This window comes from Setaria italica, chromosome IX, assembly GCF_000263155.2.
Source record: "Setaria italica strain Yugu1 chromosome IX, Setaria_italica_v2.0, whole genome shotgun sequence".
Classification (NCBI taxonomy): domain Eukaryota; kingdom Viridiplantae; phylum Streptophyta; class Magnoliopsida; order Poales; family Poaceae; genus Setaria; species Setaria italica.
Window position 1 is genome coordinate 57,358,384 of NC_028458.1, and position 14,434 is coordinate 57,372,817.

Here is a 14,434-nt window from a genome sequence, read left to right on the forward strand (position 1 = left end):
TCTTGCTTTGTTTGTTCCAGTGTTCCAGCTCCAGATGCATGGAGGGATTGATGGACCAATTATTGTGAGCATAGTTCCTTCTGCCAGACGGATTTGGTCTGCTCTGTCTTTGATTTGGTCTGAAACAGGAGTCGTTGTTGATAAATTTTGACAGGAATCATGTATATTTTATCGTTTCAGTTCCTTGGCCAGAACATCATATTTTGTAATAGTTCTGTACTTCTAATTCTAACATTGTTGGATTTTTAATCTTCTTAGAGGAGTCTCAACTCTGTCTTACCGCATAGCAAGAAGACCGTTTGGGCAGTTGTGTGCTCCTGTTCACCTGGCTGCCTGTGCAATCTTGGATGAAGCTGCGGTGGAAACGATTTCTTAATGGGTAAAATCGGTTGTAGCTGCAGTTTTGACAGTGGTTTGTTATATTATTTGCTGCGGGAGGAGGATTGGATTGGATTGGTGGGGTTTGATTTATGGAGGAGCAAGATTGGAGTAGGGTGGGTTGCATTTTCTTTGTACAGTAGAATAGATTAGAATAGATAGGTGTGGTTTTGGCTTGGGTACGAGACGTAGACTTGATAGATCTTTTTTTTTTAATATTCCTAGACACAGGCGCATAGCTCCCTACTCCTACCCCACCACGGCGGTCGGCGGCCACGAGAGCACGCGGCTGCGTTGGGAGGCGCTGAATCCGTGGCCGGCGTGGCACTGGCACTGGCAACGATAAGGTAGGGTATGGCCCATCCGGGGCGGGGGGACAATCATGTGGTTACCCGCCCTAGCTCCATGATTGATCGGACTAGTGATGGTCGTGGAGGCAGGCAGGCAGCCGGCAGCCACTCGCTCGCTCTCGTCACGGTATCCCGTATCCCCCGTGGATCCCAAGCTAGCGACGCGCCCTGGCTGACTGGCGCGGGTAAGATCTGGCGGAGGCCGTGTTACTCGTGCCTACATCTGGCCGGGACCGGTCGTCATTCTACTGCGCGGTGGTGATTGGACTACGCGGGGCCCACGCGTTTCCTCTACCAGCAAAGACTTGACGAGGCTTTTGGGGTGGAGACGTGGAGCTGCTGGCTGCTGCCGAGCGGCGTCGTGCCGTGGCACGGCAGGAGAGCTGGGGAGGGGAGGAGATCCCGCGTATGCAGAGTGGAGAGCGGCAGAACGAAGCGCGTCTCTTTCGACGGCCGCATGATTGGTGTACGGGACCGTACGGCGCTCCTTCCCGGAAGTTGCTGGCGAGGACGGCACGATTCGGTTATCGTTTACTACTTATCTGAATGATGCACGAGTCAAGTCAACCCACCACCAAAATGTAATCCACGGCTCTAGATGAGCTCCGCTGCCCGTTCTCGGGCTCATGCAGAAGCAGAACCTTCCGTTCCGTCCGCTCCCGTTTTGCCATTGCAACCTGGCCGTCCGGTCCGGTCCGGCTGGCCCCAGCAGCGCCTGGCCCAGCGCACCGTGCTGGCGGCGCCTAGAGATAAGCGCGAAACGGACCAGCTCGACCTGACCAGCTGAAACGACGAGGGCCCACCCCTCAGACGGACACCGCAGCTCCGCGCGCCGCCTGCGTACATCTCACCCCAAACGGAACGGACCGGGCCCACCAGCGCAGCGCAGCGCCGCGGCATATAAACCGGACGCGCGCGGAGGCGGACGGGAAGAGCAAATCCACCGCTCCCGTCGACCCAGCGCCAGCGCCAACGCCAACGCCAACGCCAACCGACCCAGCGAACCGCGGCGCCTCGCCGCGCCCTGCCTGTCCGAGCCTCCGATCGATCGCTTGTTCCGCCGGGCCGAAGGGATGGCGGAGTCCGCGGCGCCCAAGGCGACGGCGGCGGCGGCGGGGAGGAAGACGCGGGTGGGGCCGTACGAGCTCGGGAAGACGATCGGGGAGGGAAGCTTCGCCAAGGTCAAGCTCGCCCGCGACTCACGCACCGGCGCCGTCTGCGCCATCAAGGTGCTCGACCGCAACCACGTCCTCCGACACAAGATGGTCGAGCAGGTCCGCCGCCTCCCGTCCCTCCTTTGCTCCTTGGAATCATATCCTTCATTCGCCAGCAATCCGTTGGAATCGTACCTGAACGAATTAAAAAAATACCAGACCTAGCATATTTAGGAAGGTCTTTCCGTTATTTATTCGTAGAAAATGGGGGATAATCAGACAGAATATCCATTGACGTCTCTGTCGTTGTCTAGATTCTGTTCCTCTTGGATTGTTTTTGATGGGGAAAAATCATGTGTTCGGTGGGTGTCCCCCGTCCTTGCATAAGCTTTCGAGATGCTGCGCGAATCGGATTGGAAGGGGAATCAAATTCAGATTGGAAATTATGACCTTATGATCACCAAATCAGATAGGAAACCATTCTGACACAAGGAACAATGATCCACGCCTAGATGATGTTTATGAAATGCTTATGACTATGGTTGTCAGGAGTTTCTCTCAATACATTTTTTTATCGAAAGGAAAAACAAAACTCTGCTGTCGCGTTGTGATGAAATACGAATGTATACTAGCATCAGATGTCTGCTGTCCAGTTGTTTGAACCGCTCTGCCTTCTGCATAACTTGAGTTCGTAACGTGAACGCTCACCACTTCTTCCACTTTCAGATCAAACGGGAGATTTCCACTATGAAGCTAATCAAACATCCCAATGTGGTCCAGTTGCATGAGGTATCTTGAAATATTTGCCGAGACACGATAGTATAAATTCCATTACCTTTTGATCTTCCATCTCACTCAATATGTGTGTTTTTGATAGGTTATGGCCAGCAAAACAAAGATATACATGGTTCTTGAATTTGTTGACGGAGGCGAGCTATTTGATAAGATTGTAAGGCCCTCAAACTTTCAGCGCCTGATATTGTTACTCTTTATTGCTTTTAACCTGAGCTTACCCTTGCCAAGAAAAAAACATGTGAGCTAAGTTTCGAGACCCTGGCACATATGTTTGTTTAGGTCAATTCTGGGAGGCTAAGTGAAGATGAAGCAAGGAGATACTTTCATCAACTTATAAATGCGGTTGATTATTGCCATAGTCGAGGAGTTTACCATAGAGACCTGAAGGTTTGTTGAATTATTCTGCTATCTTTCTGATGCGTTATTCCTCAATTATATATGCTATGCGGTTCACTGTCTAATTCATGGATGTCTCGTGTTCCTATTGCAGCCAGAGAATTTGCTTCTTGATTCACATGGATCTCTTAAAGTTTCAGACTTTGGACTGAGTGCCTTTGCGCCACAAACAAAAGTATGATCTCTATCTGGTATCTAGAAAAATGCATTTTGCATGTTCAATAGTTAAGCCCTTTTGTTTCTCTATGACAGCGATGCATTTTAGGTCTTACAGCATTTGTCCGGGTCAATCGACTTAACTTGCTACCTTCTATAAAAATATTCCAGAATAGATGAGTAAACAAAAAAAGAATTGCATTAACTCTTCTGTTGTTTTATTAGGAGGATGGGCTTCTGCATACTACTTGTGGAACACCAAACTACGTTGCACCTGAGGTGAATTCCTCACCTTCCATTAGTTACCCACTTATTTTGTTGCGACCTTGTGTGATTAATGTGCTTCAAGATGTGTAAGCATCGGACTTTTACTGCAGGTGCTTGCTGATAAAGGTTATAATGGTATGGCTGCTGATGTATGGTCCTGTGGCATAATCCTATTTGTTCTTATGGCCGGATATTTACCATTCGATGATTCCAATCTGATGAGGCTGTACAAACTGGTAAGTTTGAGTGATAGATTTAGAGTATTGGTTTACTTTGTGAAATTAAGTTGTAACTTTGGGATGATTTTCTAATTATAACTTCCTTTGCAGATCTGCCAGGCAAACATTTCTTGTCCGACATGGTTTTCTTCCGGTGCAAAGAAATTCATTAAGCGCATTATTGATCCTAATCCTGATACGGTAAGTGTGAATTAAGAATGTGCATTTCAATATATGCTGCCTTTATTCAAAATTATCCATTGTGCTGTAACCGGTAGACCACTGCTAGTCATGTGAATTCTTGTCTTCTTAGAAGTCTTACTATCATCACTGTTTGAGAAAATGGGTGTTTTATTCTGCAGAGGATAACAATTGCAGAAATTTTGGAAGATGAATGGTTCAAAAAGGACTACAAGCCACCACGTTTTGAACAAGGTGAAGATGTTAACCTTGACGATGTTGATGCTGTATTCAACGATTCGGAGGTATAATACAAGCTAACGGTTCATTCTTAACTTGCAATGGACTAGAAAATCTTCCCAGAAATATTATGTGTTATAAAAACACTCCAATGTTCTATTTCACATCCACATTATTGACAGCAGTTTCTGTAAGCTGAATCTTTCTATCTTTGTTTTATTTTGTAAGACCAGATTGAGAATATCTATTGCAGGATGGAACTATTCTCATTCTTTTTTTACTGACTCACTCAAATGTCTCGAGATTTTCGTAATCTATACTGGCTGTCCCATAAAATATCAGATTGGTCAACATCTCAGCAAACGGTTATATAGTTGTTACATATAGGCACCGCTTAATGGGTTACCTTTTCCTTTTGACGTCTTAGGAACATCTTGTGGCGGAGAAAAGGGAGAAACCAGAATCCATGAATGCATTTGCTCTTATTTCAAGATCACAGGGCTTCAACCTTGGAAATCTTTTTGAGAAGGAGATGATGGTGAGTCCATAGAGATTTCAATTTACTACTTTCTCAGTTTGGAATGTGTTAAAGATTAGTTTTTTTTTTTTTTTTTTTTTTGGGGGGGGGGGGGGGGGGCATTCCTTTCAGAAGCAGATGGTAGGTGGTTGGTCGTCTATTATTTCACCAATTTCTGAATATGTTGCAGTCTTGACGATTAGCATGTTGAAGTGTTACCATTTGGGGTTACACTTCCTAGTCAGAAAGCAATTGTACTTTCAGCACACCTTTTTCTTGATTCCTTACTAATGCAAGTCTTTTTTCTAAAAAAAAAAGGGAATGGCAAAGCGGGAAACATCCTTTACATCTCAGTGTACAGCACAAGAGATCATGTCTAAAATAGAGGAGGCTTGTGGACCACTTGGTTTCAATGTGCGCAAACAAAATTATAAGGTGTGTGACATTTTTTTTAACAAATGGCTAGTAATGTATGGACTAATGTTTTTTTTTTCAACTTGCATTATTTATGGCATTAATGTTTTACATGTCTTTCTTTTTGGACTTCCAGATGAAATTGAAAGGTGATAAGACTGGAAGAAAAGGCCATTTATCTGTAGCAACAGAGGTACTGGTTTTATTAGCTCTATGTTCAGTATTGCAACTTCAGAGTGTAGCTTATTGAAATTGCATAATTCTGAATCAACCTCTGCGCTTTGTACTGAAAGTTCTAGTGCAATACTGAGCATAACAATAAATAATTCTGTTATCTGAGTCTTTCCCTTGCATACGTGTCCATGATTTATTCGTTTGCAGGTTTTTGAGGTTGCTCCATCACTTCACATGGTTGAGCTTCGTAAAACCGGAGGAGACACATTGGAGTTTCACAATGTATGTTCTCAAACTATTCTGCTTGCTGTAAGAATTATTCAGTGATTGTTTTCCTTATCACTTTCAAATAATTAATGTGGTTTCATCAATACGCAGTTCTACAAGAATTTCTCAACAGAATTGAAGGATATAGTGTGGAAAGCTGAATCTGACACAAGTAAGAAACAGACAAAGTAATTCCAATGGGACCTGTGTATCTTCTAAGGCCATATTGGTAGACGACCTCTTCGAGTGATACCTTCTCTGGTAAAAGATAGCGCCTTTTTAATGAGTGCGATTGTACACAGTATGCAGAGGCCCTCCCTGGGATGCTCCTATATTGTAACGGTAATATGGGATGTAACATAGGTTATCCTGAACTTATTTTTTTGTTTGTCACCAGGGCTGAGTGTGCCTTTATTCAAGGTAATAGCTAATGATGAACAATGATGTGAGAATGCTAACCGTGCAATTGCAGACACATGCGGATCAGTTATGAACCTGAAATCCGTTATTTTTTAGGGCTCTGCGCCTGAACCTGGGGGATGCATCCTGCACCGCAGACTCAGGCGCAATACGTTTGTTCCTCCTATGAGTAGTTGCCTCCGTTATGACTAAGTGTGTGCGCTGCTGGATACGGTATCAGGGCAGTGTAAACGTGTAATCCACCGTGATTCAAGTTGGTGAACCATGGTGGACCTGCACAGGAGTTACAGAACTCGATCGTTATTCCTGAACTCGATGGAGGTAGTGGTCGGAACTTGGAAGTGACCAACTGACCACTGAGGGCCTGGACTTCGGGATTTACAAGTAAAATTACTGCTTATGTCGGTGTTCATCGGTGGTTTTGGTTGGAATTCGATAGGCTTCAAAAGCTACAAGCTCTCCCAATCCAGGCCTAAGGGTTGGTTCCTTAAATTTAGGCTTATTTTACTATCCTTAGTTAGAGGTACCACTAAATTTAACTAGCCCGTAAAAATGACTCTTGAAAATATCATGTTTTTGGTGCAATTAGCAGCGCAGTGGTATGTAGAAATGCCAAATTTGGCTAGGTCATTAAGTTTAGGACCACGATGTTAAGGTGTAGTACTTCTGCTAATGGAATAGAGGGAGCTACTGGTGTTTCTCACCTTCATTTCTAATTTCGATAAATAAGGCTATGTTTAGCATTGCTTTGGTTTTTGAAAAGCACTTATCCTTTTCTGTTTCAGGAATCAGGATAAGTAGCTACTTAAACAGCTTTGCAGGAGCAATAAGAACAAAATTTCACCAAAATTAGAAAAAAAATCTTTAGGGGTGTTTGGATCCTTGAGCTAAAGTTTAGCTCGGGTCACATCGGATGCTTGATGCTAATTAGGAGTATTAAACATAGTCTAATGATAAAAATAATTGCATAAATCAGGGCTAATTCGCGAGATGAATCCATTAAGCCTAATTAGTCCATAATTAGCACATGTGATGCTACAGTAAATATGAGCTAATCATGGATTAATTAGGCTTAATAGATTTGTCTTGCGGATTAGCCCTAATTTATGCAATTATTTTTATCATTAGTCTATATTTAATACTCCTAATCCTAATTAGCATCCAAACATCTGACCTGAGCTAAACTTTAGCCAAGTCCAAACACTCACTTAGTAGATTCCACGGCGCATCGATCATATATGTCCATATCGTGACTCTCTGAGATACCAAATGCGAAGTAACGTTTTAAGGAAGTCCATACATGTACGTCCACAACTCTGTTCTATCTTTATACCTTTGTTTATTAGCACGCAGAAATGTTCCCTAGCTCAAAACCCCGAATGAATAGAATCTTTTTGTACCTACTAAAATCTCTGAAGAAGCTCTTGCATTGCAAAGACGCTTCGTCCCTTTTAATTTTTTAAAATAATGCTATGTACTCCTCCATCTCAAAAGGAATGACTTTCTATGATTTTTTAGACAAATTAGGCGTAAATGAAAAGGACGCATGCAGTCTTAGTTAGTTCAGTTTGCATATAAAAAAGGAAGAAAATGTGTTTCAATTTAATATGCATGTACGAGATCAACGTGCTAAATTATGCATGCTTAAGATTTATAAATATGCATGCTTAAGATTTAAATTTTAGAACATCAATTTTTTATACAAAGTTTGAATGTTAAAATATTATTCTTTTTGGACGGAGGAGGATGTCGCATCGAATCTGACAATGCATGGATGGGAACATCTGCGTGGCAGATGGCTGCAGTGCAATGATAGCAATCTGAGAGGCGGGAGCTGGTAGAGTCGTAGGCGCGCAGTACCAGATTAAGGTCCCGTTTTCTTCCACTGACTTATTTTTAGCACCCGTCACATCGAATGTTTAGATACTAATTAGGAGTATTAAACGTAGACTATTTACAAAACCCATTACATAAGATGAATCTAAACGGCAAGACGAATCTATTAAGCCTAATTAGTCCATGATTTGACAATGTGTTGCTACAGTAAATATTTGCTAATGATGGATTAATTAGGTTTAATAGATTCGTCTCGCCGTTTAGATTCCACTTATGTAATTGGTTTTGTAAATAGTCTACGTTTACTACTCCTAATTAGTATGTAAACATTCGATGTGACATGTGCTAAAAATAAGACACGGGAAGAAAACGCCCCCTAATAGCAGGAATAGCGGCTTCTTTCGTAGCTATTCGTCAGTGGTCACTCGCCAGTACACTCACCCGAGCCCTGACACTGATTTCCGGCGAAGAAAAAGGGAGCTTTTGATTGGCCATCCACCTTCTTCTACAGTTTCTTGACAGAATGACAGCCGTTGCTTGCATGACAGCACCTTGACACCATGACACCCCTGTAAGCCCCCATCTGTACCTCTGTAAGACAGTAACCTGGCTCAAGTGACCGGTGTCTTCGCTCTTTCAGTTTCAGACGGCGCCCGGTGTTCATCTAGAGGGATGCTGATATTGGAGGGGACGCACGGCTGCGTGCAAGTCTCAGCTATCTGCGTGACAGCGAGGGTGGGTGGGGAAAACCGCAGCAGGTAGCGGGTGTTTTCTTTAACCCCCATTGGCAAATCAAATCCATTATTCCACCGGTCGCCGTCGCCACCGACCACCACCGCACGTCCGCACGCGCCGAAGGGGTCAGTTTCTCCGGTTCTCCTCTCTGTTTTCTGACGCCAGGTGATGACCCGGACGGGAAAACGAAACCGGACACGAGCTCTTCTTTCTCCCCGACCCGTGCCCTCACAGAATCGGCCATGTTTTCGTCGCCGCCGCAGCGACGGCTCATTGATGACTGATAAGGGCAAAACAGAGGAGAAAGACAGAGATCAATTAAGCAGGTCGCGTTCCGTTCCGATACAAGCTGCCGAGTCCCTTTTGGCTCTCCAAGGGTCTGTCGGTGCCTGGAGACCCGGCTGCTGTCAGGGGCGGCGCTTAGACGTCGGGGTCATCCGAGTCATCGGCACCGAAAGATTTGACGAGAACAGCGGAGGGGCAAGAGAGGCCGCGAGCTGCCGACGCCGATGCAAACGCGACGTCACGGCCGGGGCTCTGCTCTGACTGATAAACAACTCGTGTCAGGTTGGAGATCAATACGGCATCCACCTTTTCCGAGCCCTGGTGACGGTGCCGTATTTTGTTGCTGCCTCATAAACAAACCAACCAAATGTAGGCTGCATTGCAAGTTGCAGCTGGCTTGAGATCACAGAAGACAGACCATAGCTACTTTTGGGCAACCCTTTTCCTTTTTATTTGTGGTTTGGCATGCTATAGCTAGGTTCTGAAACCAGTCTGTCTGCAATGAAGTGCTGGCCGACTAGTGATCCACGATTCATTATGCTTGGCTTCAGTGGCAAAAGTTTGGTGACGGTGCACGACAAATGGCCAGGCGATTCCGCAGTTTTATTTTTCTACTACTAGATTTCTTACAAGTTTTCTGTGGCTGCGCTGGCTTATCCGTTTCTTTCTCTCGAGAAAAAGCAGAGAGCCTTTTATTTGCAGCCATGGATGCTGCCGTTCCGAGCTGATTCTTGCATCGTCGTCGTCGTCTTCTTCGACGCCGCAATGGTGGTGGATTCCTTAGAGAAAGTGTTTTAGGTGGCCTGACGCTGCGCTTAGCGCAGCCACGAGAGAGACGTGTCCAACTCGAACGTGTGGTTGTGCCTCACGGCGCCAAGAATTCAGACGCATCGGCGTGGTGGGCATGCTTCTTGCTGCTCCGACGTCATGATCGCTTCTGAATTTTGTCCTGGGTTTAATGTGGGGATCACCAAAACCTCAAGCCCCGTCCACCCGTCCACGGTATAAGAAACCTTTTGACCTCGTAAGTTCTACATCAAGTATAAAGAGGTGCGGAGCTATTCTAGCCTCGCGAGTCTCAAACTGAGAAGTAAAACTCAGCTACCCTCGAACGTCGTTAGCAGGTCTCAAGACTAACCTTGCAAGTTGCGCGTCAGCAACAAGAAAAATGGAACCCCGTTAACCTCGCACGCTCTATGGAGGCACCTCTAATGGTAAAATCTCGTATCCTTGCATCACCTCTACTCCTAGAAAGACTCGAGGGCAGTGATTGACAACAATAATGCCTAACTCCCACTGGGTTAACCCTCGAGTGTTCGGAGTCGGTTTCGGACACTGAGCTTTTATCTTTTTACTCTTTACTCAGAAATGAGCTCGCATAAGAACTATGCAAGGTTAAGACCTCTCGGTAAGACTCAACGAAGCAGGCGCCTTGAGGCTGGGCGTTCGTCTCGGATCGCGGATGAAGCCTCGAGGCTGGATGATCGGCTTAAAATGAAGATGAAGTCTTGAGGTTGGAGGGCGGGAGGTGTGAAAAACATGATCACATGGAAAAGTTCAATTTGTACACGTGTTCCTTAATTACCTTTATATACGGCATATCCTAGGAATGTAGTGGTCATGAATCACTATAAAAGGGGAGCCCTACCCCGTTGTAAGGGGAGATCAATTTTTACAATTGTGAATATTGTTCCCAATGTAACTTTAAATCTGTTTGGTGTCAAATTTCTTTGAGACCAACAGGGCATCACCATGTTCTCAGCTACAAAACAACCCACGATTCCATAAACGAAGAATAAGAAGACTGCACCACAGGAAGCAGCCGAGGGCGAAAGAGAGAACCCTGCGGCTCAAGAGAAAAAACGTTATCCTGTTGATCAAGATGGCACAGATACCATGGAGAAGTTAAAGAGAGTTGAGACTAACTTACGAACAAGAAGCGAGAAAAAAAAGAGCCGAGGCAGAAGTAACAAACCAAGCACAGCCGGAAACAAGCACAGGAAACGATTTACTCGGAGCAGCAGAAAAGGAATTGGCCTTAGTGCTAAGACAACTTGAGACTCTAAAACAAGAAAAAGAAATATTTGCTCAAAAGCTGGAAGAACAACGTCTAGCGGCCCGAAAAATAGCAAAACTAAATCAAACAAAACAACAATGGGCAGAATTGCGAAAAATAGCAAAACTAAATCAAGCAAAATAACAATTGGCAGAATTGCAAGATGAATTGGATGAACTGCAATACTTACAAAACACACCACCACAACCACAACTACAACCACCACCCCACCACCCTTGAGACAGCAGTATATCGCGAACGACGCAAACATCCCGCAAGCAAATCCTAACCTCACTACGCACAACGTGCCAGTGATGATAGGCGCTTATGTAGCAATCAACTAAAGCTCTCCATTATCATAGACCTGCAAACAGCTCTATGGCCTCCAACCTACAAGACAATTTCACTGCCAAAGTTTAATGAGCAAAATGACCCTCATCAATTTCTCATGAGCTACGAAGCTACAGTAGCATCAGCTGGAGGAGATGATGTTGTCTTAGCCAAGTCCCTAATCATAGCCTACGAGGGTGCAATACTGAACTGGTACTCACTACTCCCACCGCAGTCAGTATACAGTTGGATAGATTTCAAAACAAAGCTAATATAAAACTTCCAAAGCTTCCATCGTGCAACAATAGACTCGGGTGACTTGTTTCACTGCATCCAAAGAGACAAAGAACCCCTAGCCAATTATGTCAAAAGATTCGTATAATTGAAGTCACAAACTCCAGGTGTGGATGAAAGCGTAGCCATAGCAGCACACTAGGCTCGACAACTTCGCACCTAACAAGAGAAAAACCTAAAACCATGGAAGCCTTGTTCGCCGAGTTGGAAAAATACTGCAGGTCAGATGAGGATCATAGAAAAAGTGTAATGGAGAGAAACCACCAAAGGCAAGTTCAAAAAGATCAAAATTGGCAAATCCCGAAATACAATTTCGCACAACATCAACAGCCATATCCAGCTCAACATGTGCTACCGATCGAGGGTGCTCAACCCTCCAACAACAAAGTCAAAATCACAATAGACAAACCAGCAAAATAACAAATAAGTTATGGCAATGGACGAAGAGGCAGTCACTCTGGCAGGGGAGGCCTGACTTACCAACCTACCACGTTCTTAGTCTCGTGCCAGGATTAAGCAGAATTCGTTCAAATGTCACTAGACGGTCTTCAGCTAATCCCACGGGAAAACCGCGCACTGAACGCTGATCTTCCGTGCTATAGGTGGAGGCCTGATCTAGTCCTTTCAGAAATTCAGAGTAACCGACAATTCAGCTCCTGTCCCCCCTGTGAATTCAAACAGCACGTGCCGCTAAACACAAAGAAACCTCATGCCTGTTTTGATCGTACAAACTAAACATGCATCATACGGCTGCAAAGAACAAAGTGTAGTGCGTCCAGCTTTGCCACATGGGCATGATAATCGTACAGGCTAGAAAATCGTACGGCTCGGAGATCTCCTCCAACAGCCCCAAAATTTCCATGTCTGGTCACGGATTTCTCTCTCGAAACGAATATAAGACGGCCCAAAATCATGAAATGCTTCCAAGAACATCCTGTACAAGACACATGCATCTAGCTAGCTACGAGAGCCTGGCAAAACAAGATGCCAAGATCTCTTTTATACCATTATTTGTGGCGCCAAGCCAATGATCCTGACTCTTGGCTATAGAAAGCAGAGTTTGAACAGCCCCCACATGCTGCTGCGTTCATCAGTGAGTGGCATGACCGCCCACCTATCAAGCACCGCACGCATATTCCTCTCTCCAAGACTGTCCTTTAACCCATCACACTCTCCTTTCTTTCTTTGTTCTTTCTCCTGCCTCTCGTTGATCCCGTCGCTTTGAAAGAAAAAGAAAAAGATGGTGCGGATGCACGTCACAAGCAGAACGTAGCATCACCACAAAATTCGGTTACAAATTTAAAAACTCAGCTACAGATTTACATTGGTCGCAGTACGATTTAACTGCTAGTTTCGGCTGGCAAAACTAGGTTTTTGATTTGTTTGTCTTCTCATCATCTCATAATATAATACGATGACGACGACGGATGTACACATGGGTGATGGATGGGATGGGACACGTACGTACGTTGGTTCGCCTACCTCGATCTCATGCACCGCGAGAACGAAAGCGGCCGGCGATCGATTGCTCCAATTCGTTTCAGCAGATGGCGCAGGAGTTGGGGTTCTCCTCCATGCTCATGTTCCGCACGTAGTAGTAGGGCGCCGGCGCGTACGGGTTGTAGTACGCCGGCGGCGGTGGCGGTGGTGGGCGGTACTGGTTCATGTAGTCTGCCGTGACCATGTTCATGTACTGCGGCGGCAGGTGGTGCCACGGGATCGGCAGCGGTGTCGGCTTCTTCTCGCCGCCGCCGCCGCCTTCCTCCTTCTTGCCATCGCCTTCCTTCTTGCCGTCGCCGTCGCCTTCCTTCTTGCCCTCGCCGCCGTCCTCCTTCTTCCCGTCGCCGTCCTTCTTGCCGTCCCCGCCCTCCTCCTTCTTGCCGTCGCCTTCCTTCTTCCCGTCCCCTTCCTTCTTCCCGTCCCCCTCTTCCTTCTTGCCCTCGCCTTCCTTCTTCTCCTCCTTCTTCTCCTCCTTCTTCTCCGGCTCCTTGGCCGGGCCGATGGAGTCGATGTGCGCGGCCCATGACTTGCGCAGCTTGCTCACCACGTCCACCGGGTCCACCGTGCCGATCACCGTCATCTTGCGCGCCGCCATGTCCACCGAGATGGCGTCGATGCCTGATCGCGACAAGCCCAAGTTGTTAAGAACAGAGCAAGGATGGTGATTAGATTCAACGGTGCCGACACTGTGAGAGATGAGTACGTACCGACGAGCACGGAGACGGCCTTGATGGCCTTCTGCTTGTCCTTGTTGTCATGCAACTCCAGCCTCACCACAATTTTCTGCACACGAGAGCATCACGGTTACTCTGGCTCCGAACAGGGGACGGAAGGCAGCAGGCAATGTGTGACCAACGGTAGGTGGCTACTACCACACTACAAGAACCAACACAACGCCTGAACAGGCAGGGAAAAAAGTGCAGAGAAACGACTCTGATCTTTGTTTCCAAAGCAGACAGAACCAACCAATCCAAAACCAAAAGGGAGCTCAATCACGATCGGTGTAATGCATCCAAGAAGAGCAGGGAGGCTCACCTTCGACATGCCTGAGAGAAGAAGAGCACTGGGAAGGATGTGGACGGAATGCAGGTGGAGCAGGGTGGAGTGAAGAGTGGAGAAGCCAGAGGAAAGTTGGGCGAGGTAGTAGCGAGCGAGCGTGCCAACACGCAACGACGCCGAGCGCGAGGGCAGAGGGGAGTTGGGGAGTGGGAGGCCGAGGGCGCCTCTAAATACCAGCGGCGCGCGGCAGAGGAGAGGTAGCGTTGGTGGCAAGCGCGGTGAGCAGTGGCCGTGGTACAACAAGCCACAGCCCACAGCGACAGACAACCGGAGTGGCTAGTGGCGGTGGATGGTCGGTCTCCACCTCAGCCGTGAGTGCCAGCGAGTGACCGCTGCTATCGCCTCCCTCCCTGATGGCTGCTGTGTGCCTGTGTGGTGTGACCTGACCGTGTGATCGTGTGAAGGCGAACGAG

At 46.4% G+C, this 14,434-nt stretch overlaps 2 protein-coding genes across 3 annotated transcripts; one reads left to right on the plus strand and one right to left on the minus strand.

Annotated features, from left to right (window-relative positions):
- Positions 1-1,645: 1,645 nt before the first annotated feature.
- Positions 1,646-5,982, plus strand: LOC101765549 (CBL-interacting protein kinase 9). Of its 2 annotated transcripts, XM_004985833.4 has the most exons (14): positions 1,651-2,002; positions 2,609-2,671; positions 2,760-2,831; positions 2,957-3,064; positions 3,168-3,248; positions 3,455-3,508; positions 3,607-3,732; positions 3,826-3,915; positions 4,077-4,199; positions 4,562-4,672; positions 4,970-5,086; positions 5,202-5,258; positions 5,447-5,521; positions 5,618-5,982. In XM_004985833.4, exons 1-14 carry the CDS (start codon positions 1,802-1,804, stop codon positions 5,696-5,698), a joined length of 1,359 nt encoding a protein of 452 aa, XP_004985890.1. In that variant the 5' UTR covers positions 1,651-1,801; the 3' UTR covers positions 5,699-5,982. The 2 variants fall into 2 exon arrangements, with proteins under 2 accessions (XP_022678809.1, XP_004985890.1); XM_022823074.1 differs by lacking the exon at positions 4,970-5,086 and having other exon boundaries at positions 1,646-2,002.
- Positions 5,983-12,357: 6,375 nt separating this feature from the next.
- Positions 12,358-14,226, minus strand: LOC101765962 (heavy metal-associated isoprenylated plant protein 39). Its single transcript, XM_004985834.4, has 3 exons — positions 13,998-14,226; positions 13,670-13,745; positions 12,358-13,580 (listed from the first exon to the last, which is right to left on the minus strand). Exons 1-3 carry the CDS (start codon positions 14,004-14,006, stop codon positions 13,003-13,005), a joined length of 663 nt encoding a protein of 220 aa, XP_004985891.1. The 5' UTR covers positions 14,007-14,226; the 3' UTR covers positions 12,358-13,002.
- Positions 14,227-14,434: the final 208 nt, after the last annotated feature.

Coding starts and splice junctions, on each gene's coding strand:
- LOC101765549 (XM_004985833.4), top strand. CDS start 1,802: ATGGCGGAGTCCGCGGCGCCCAAGGCGACGGCGGCGGCGGCGGGGAGG. Junction 2,832..2,956: donor GCGAGCTATTTGATAAGATT/GTAAGGCCCTCA, acceptor ATGTTTGTTTAG/GTCAATTCTGGGAGGCTAAG. Junction 5,522..5,617: donor ACACATTGGAGTTTCACAAT/GTATGTTCTCAA, acceptor ATCAATACGCAG/TTCTACAAGAATTTCTCAAC.
- LOC101765962 (XM_004985834.4), bottom strand. Junction 13,581..13,669: donor GGCCGTCTCCGTGCTCGTCG/GTACGTACTCAT, acceptor TGTCGCGATCAG/GCATCGACGCCATCTCGGTG.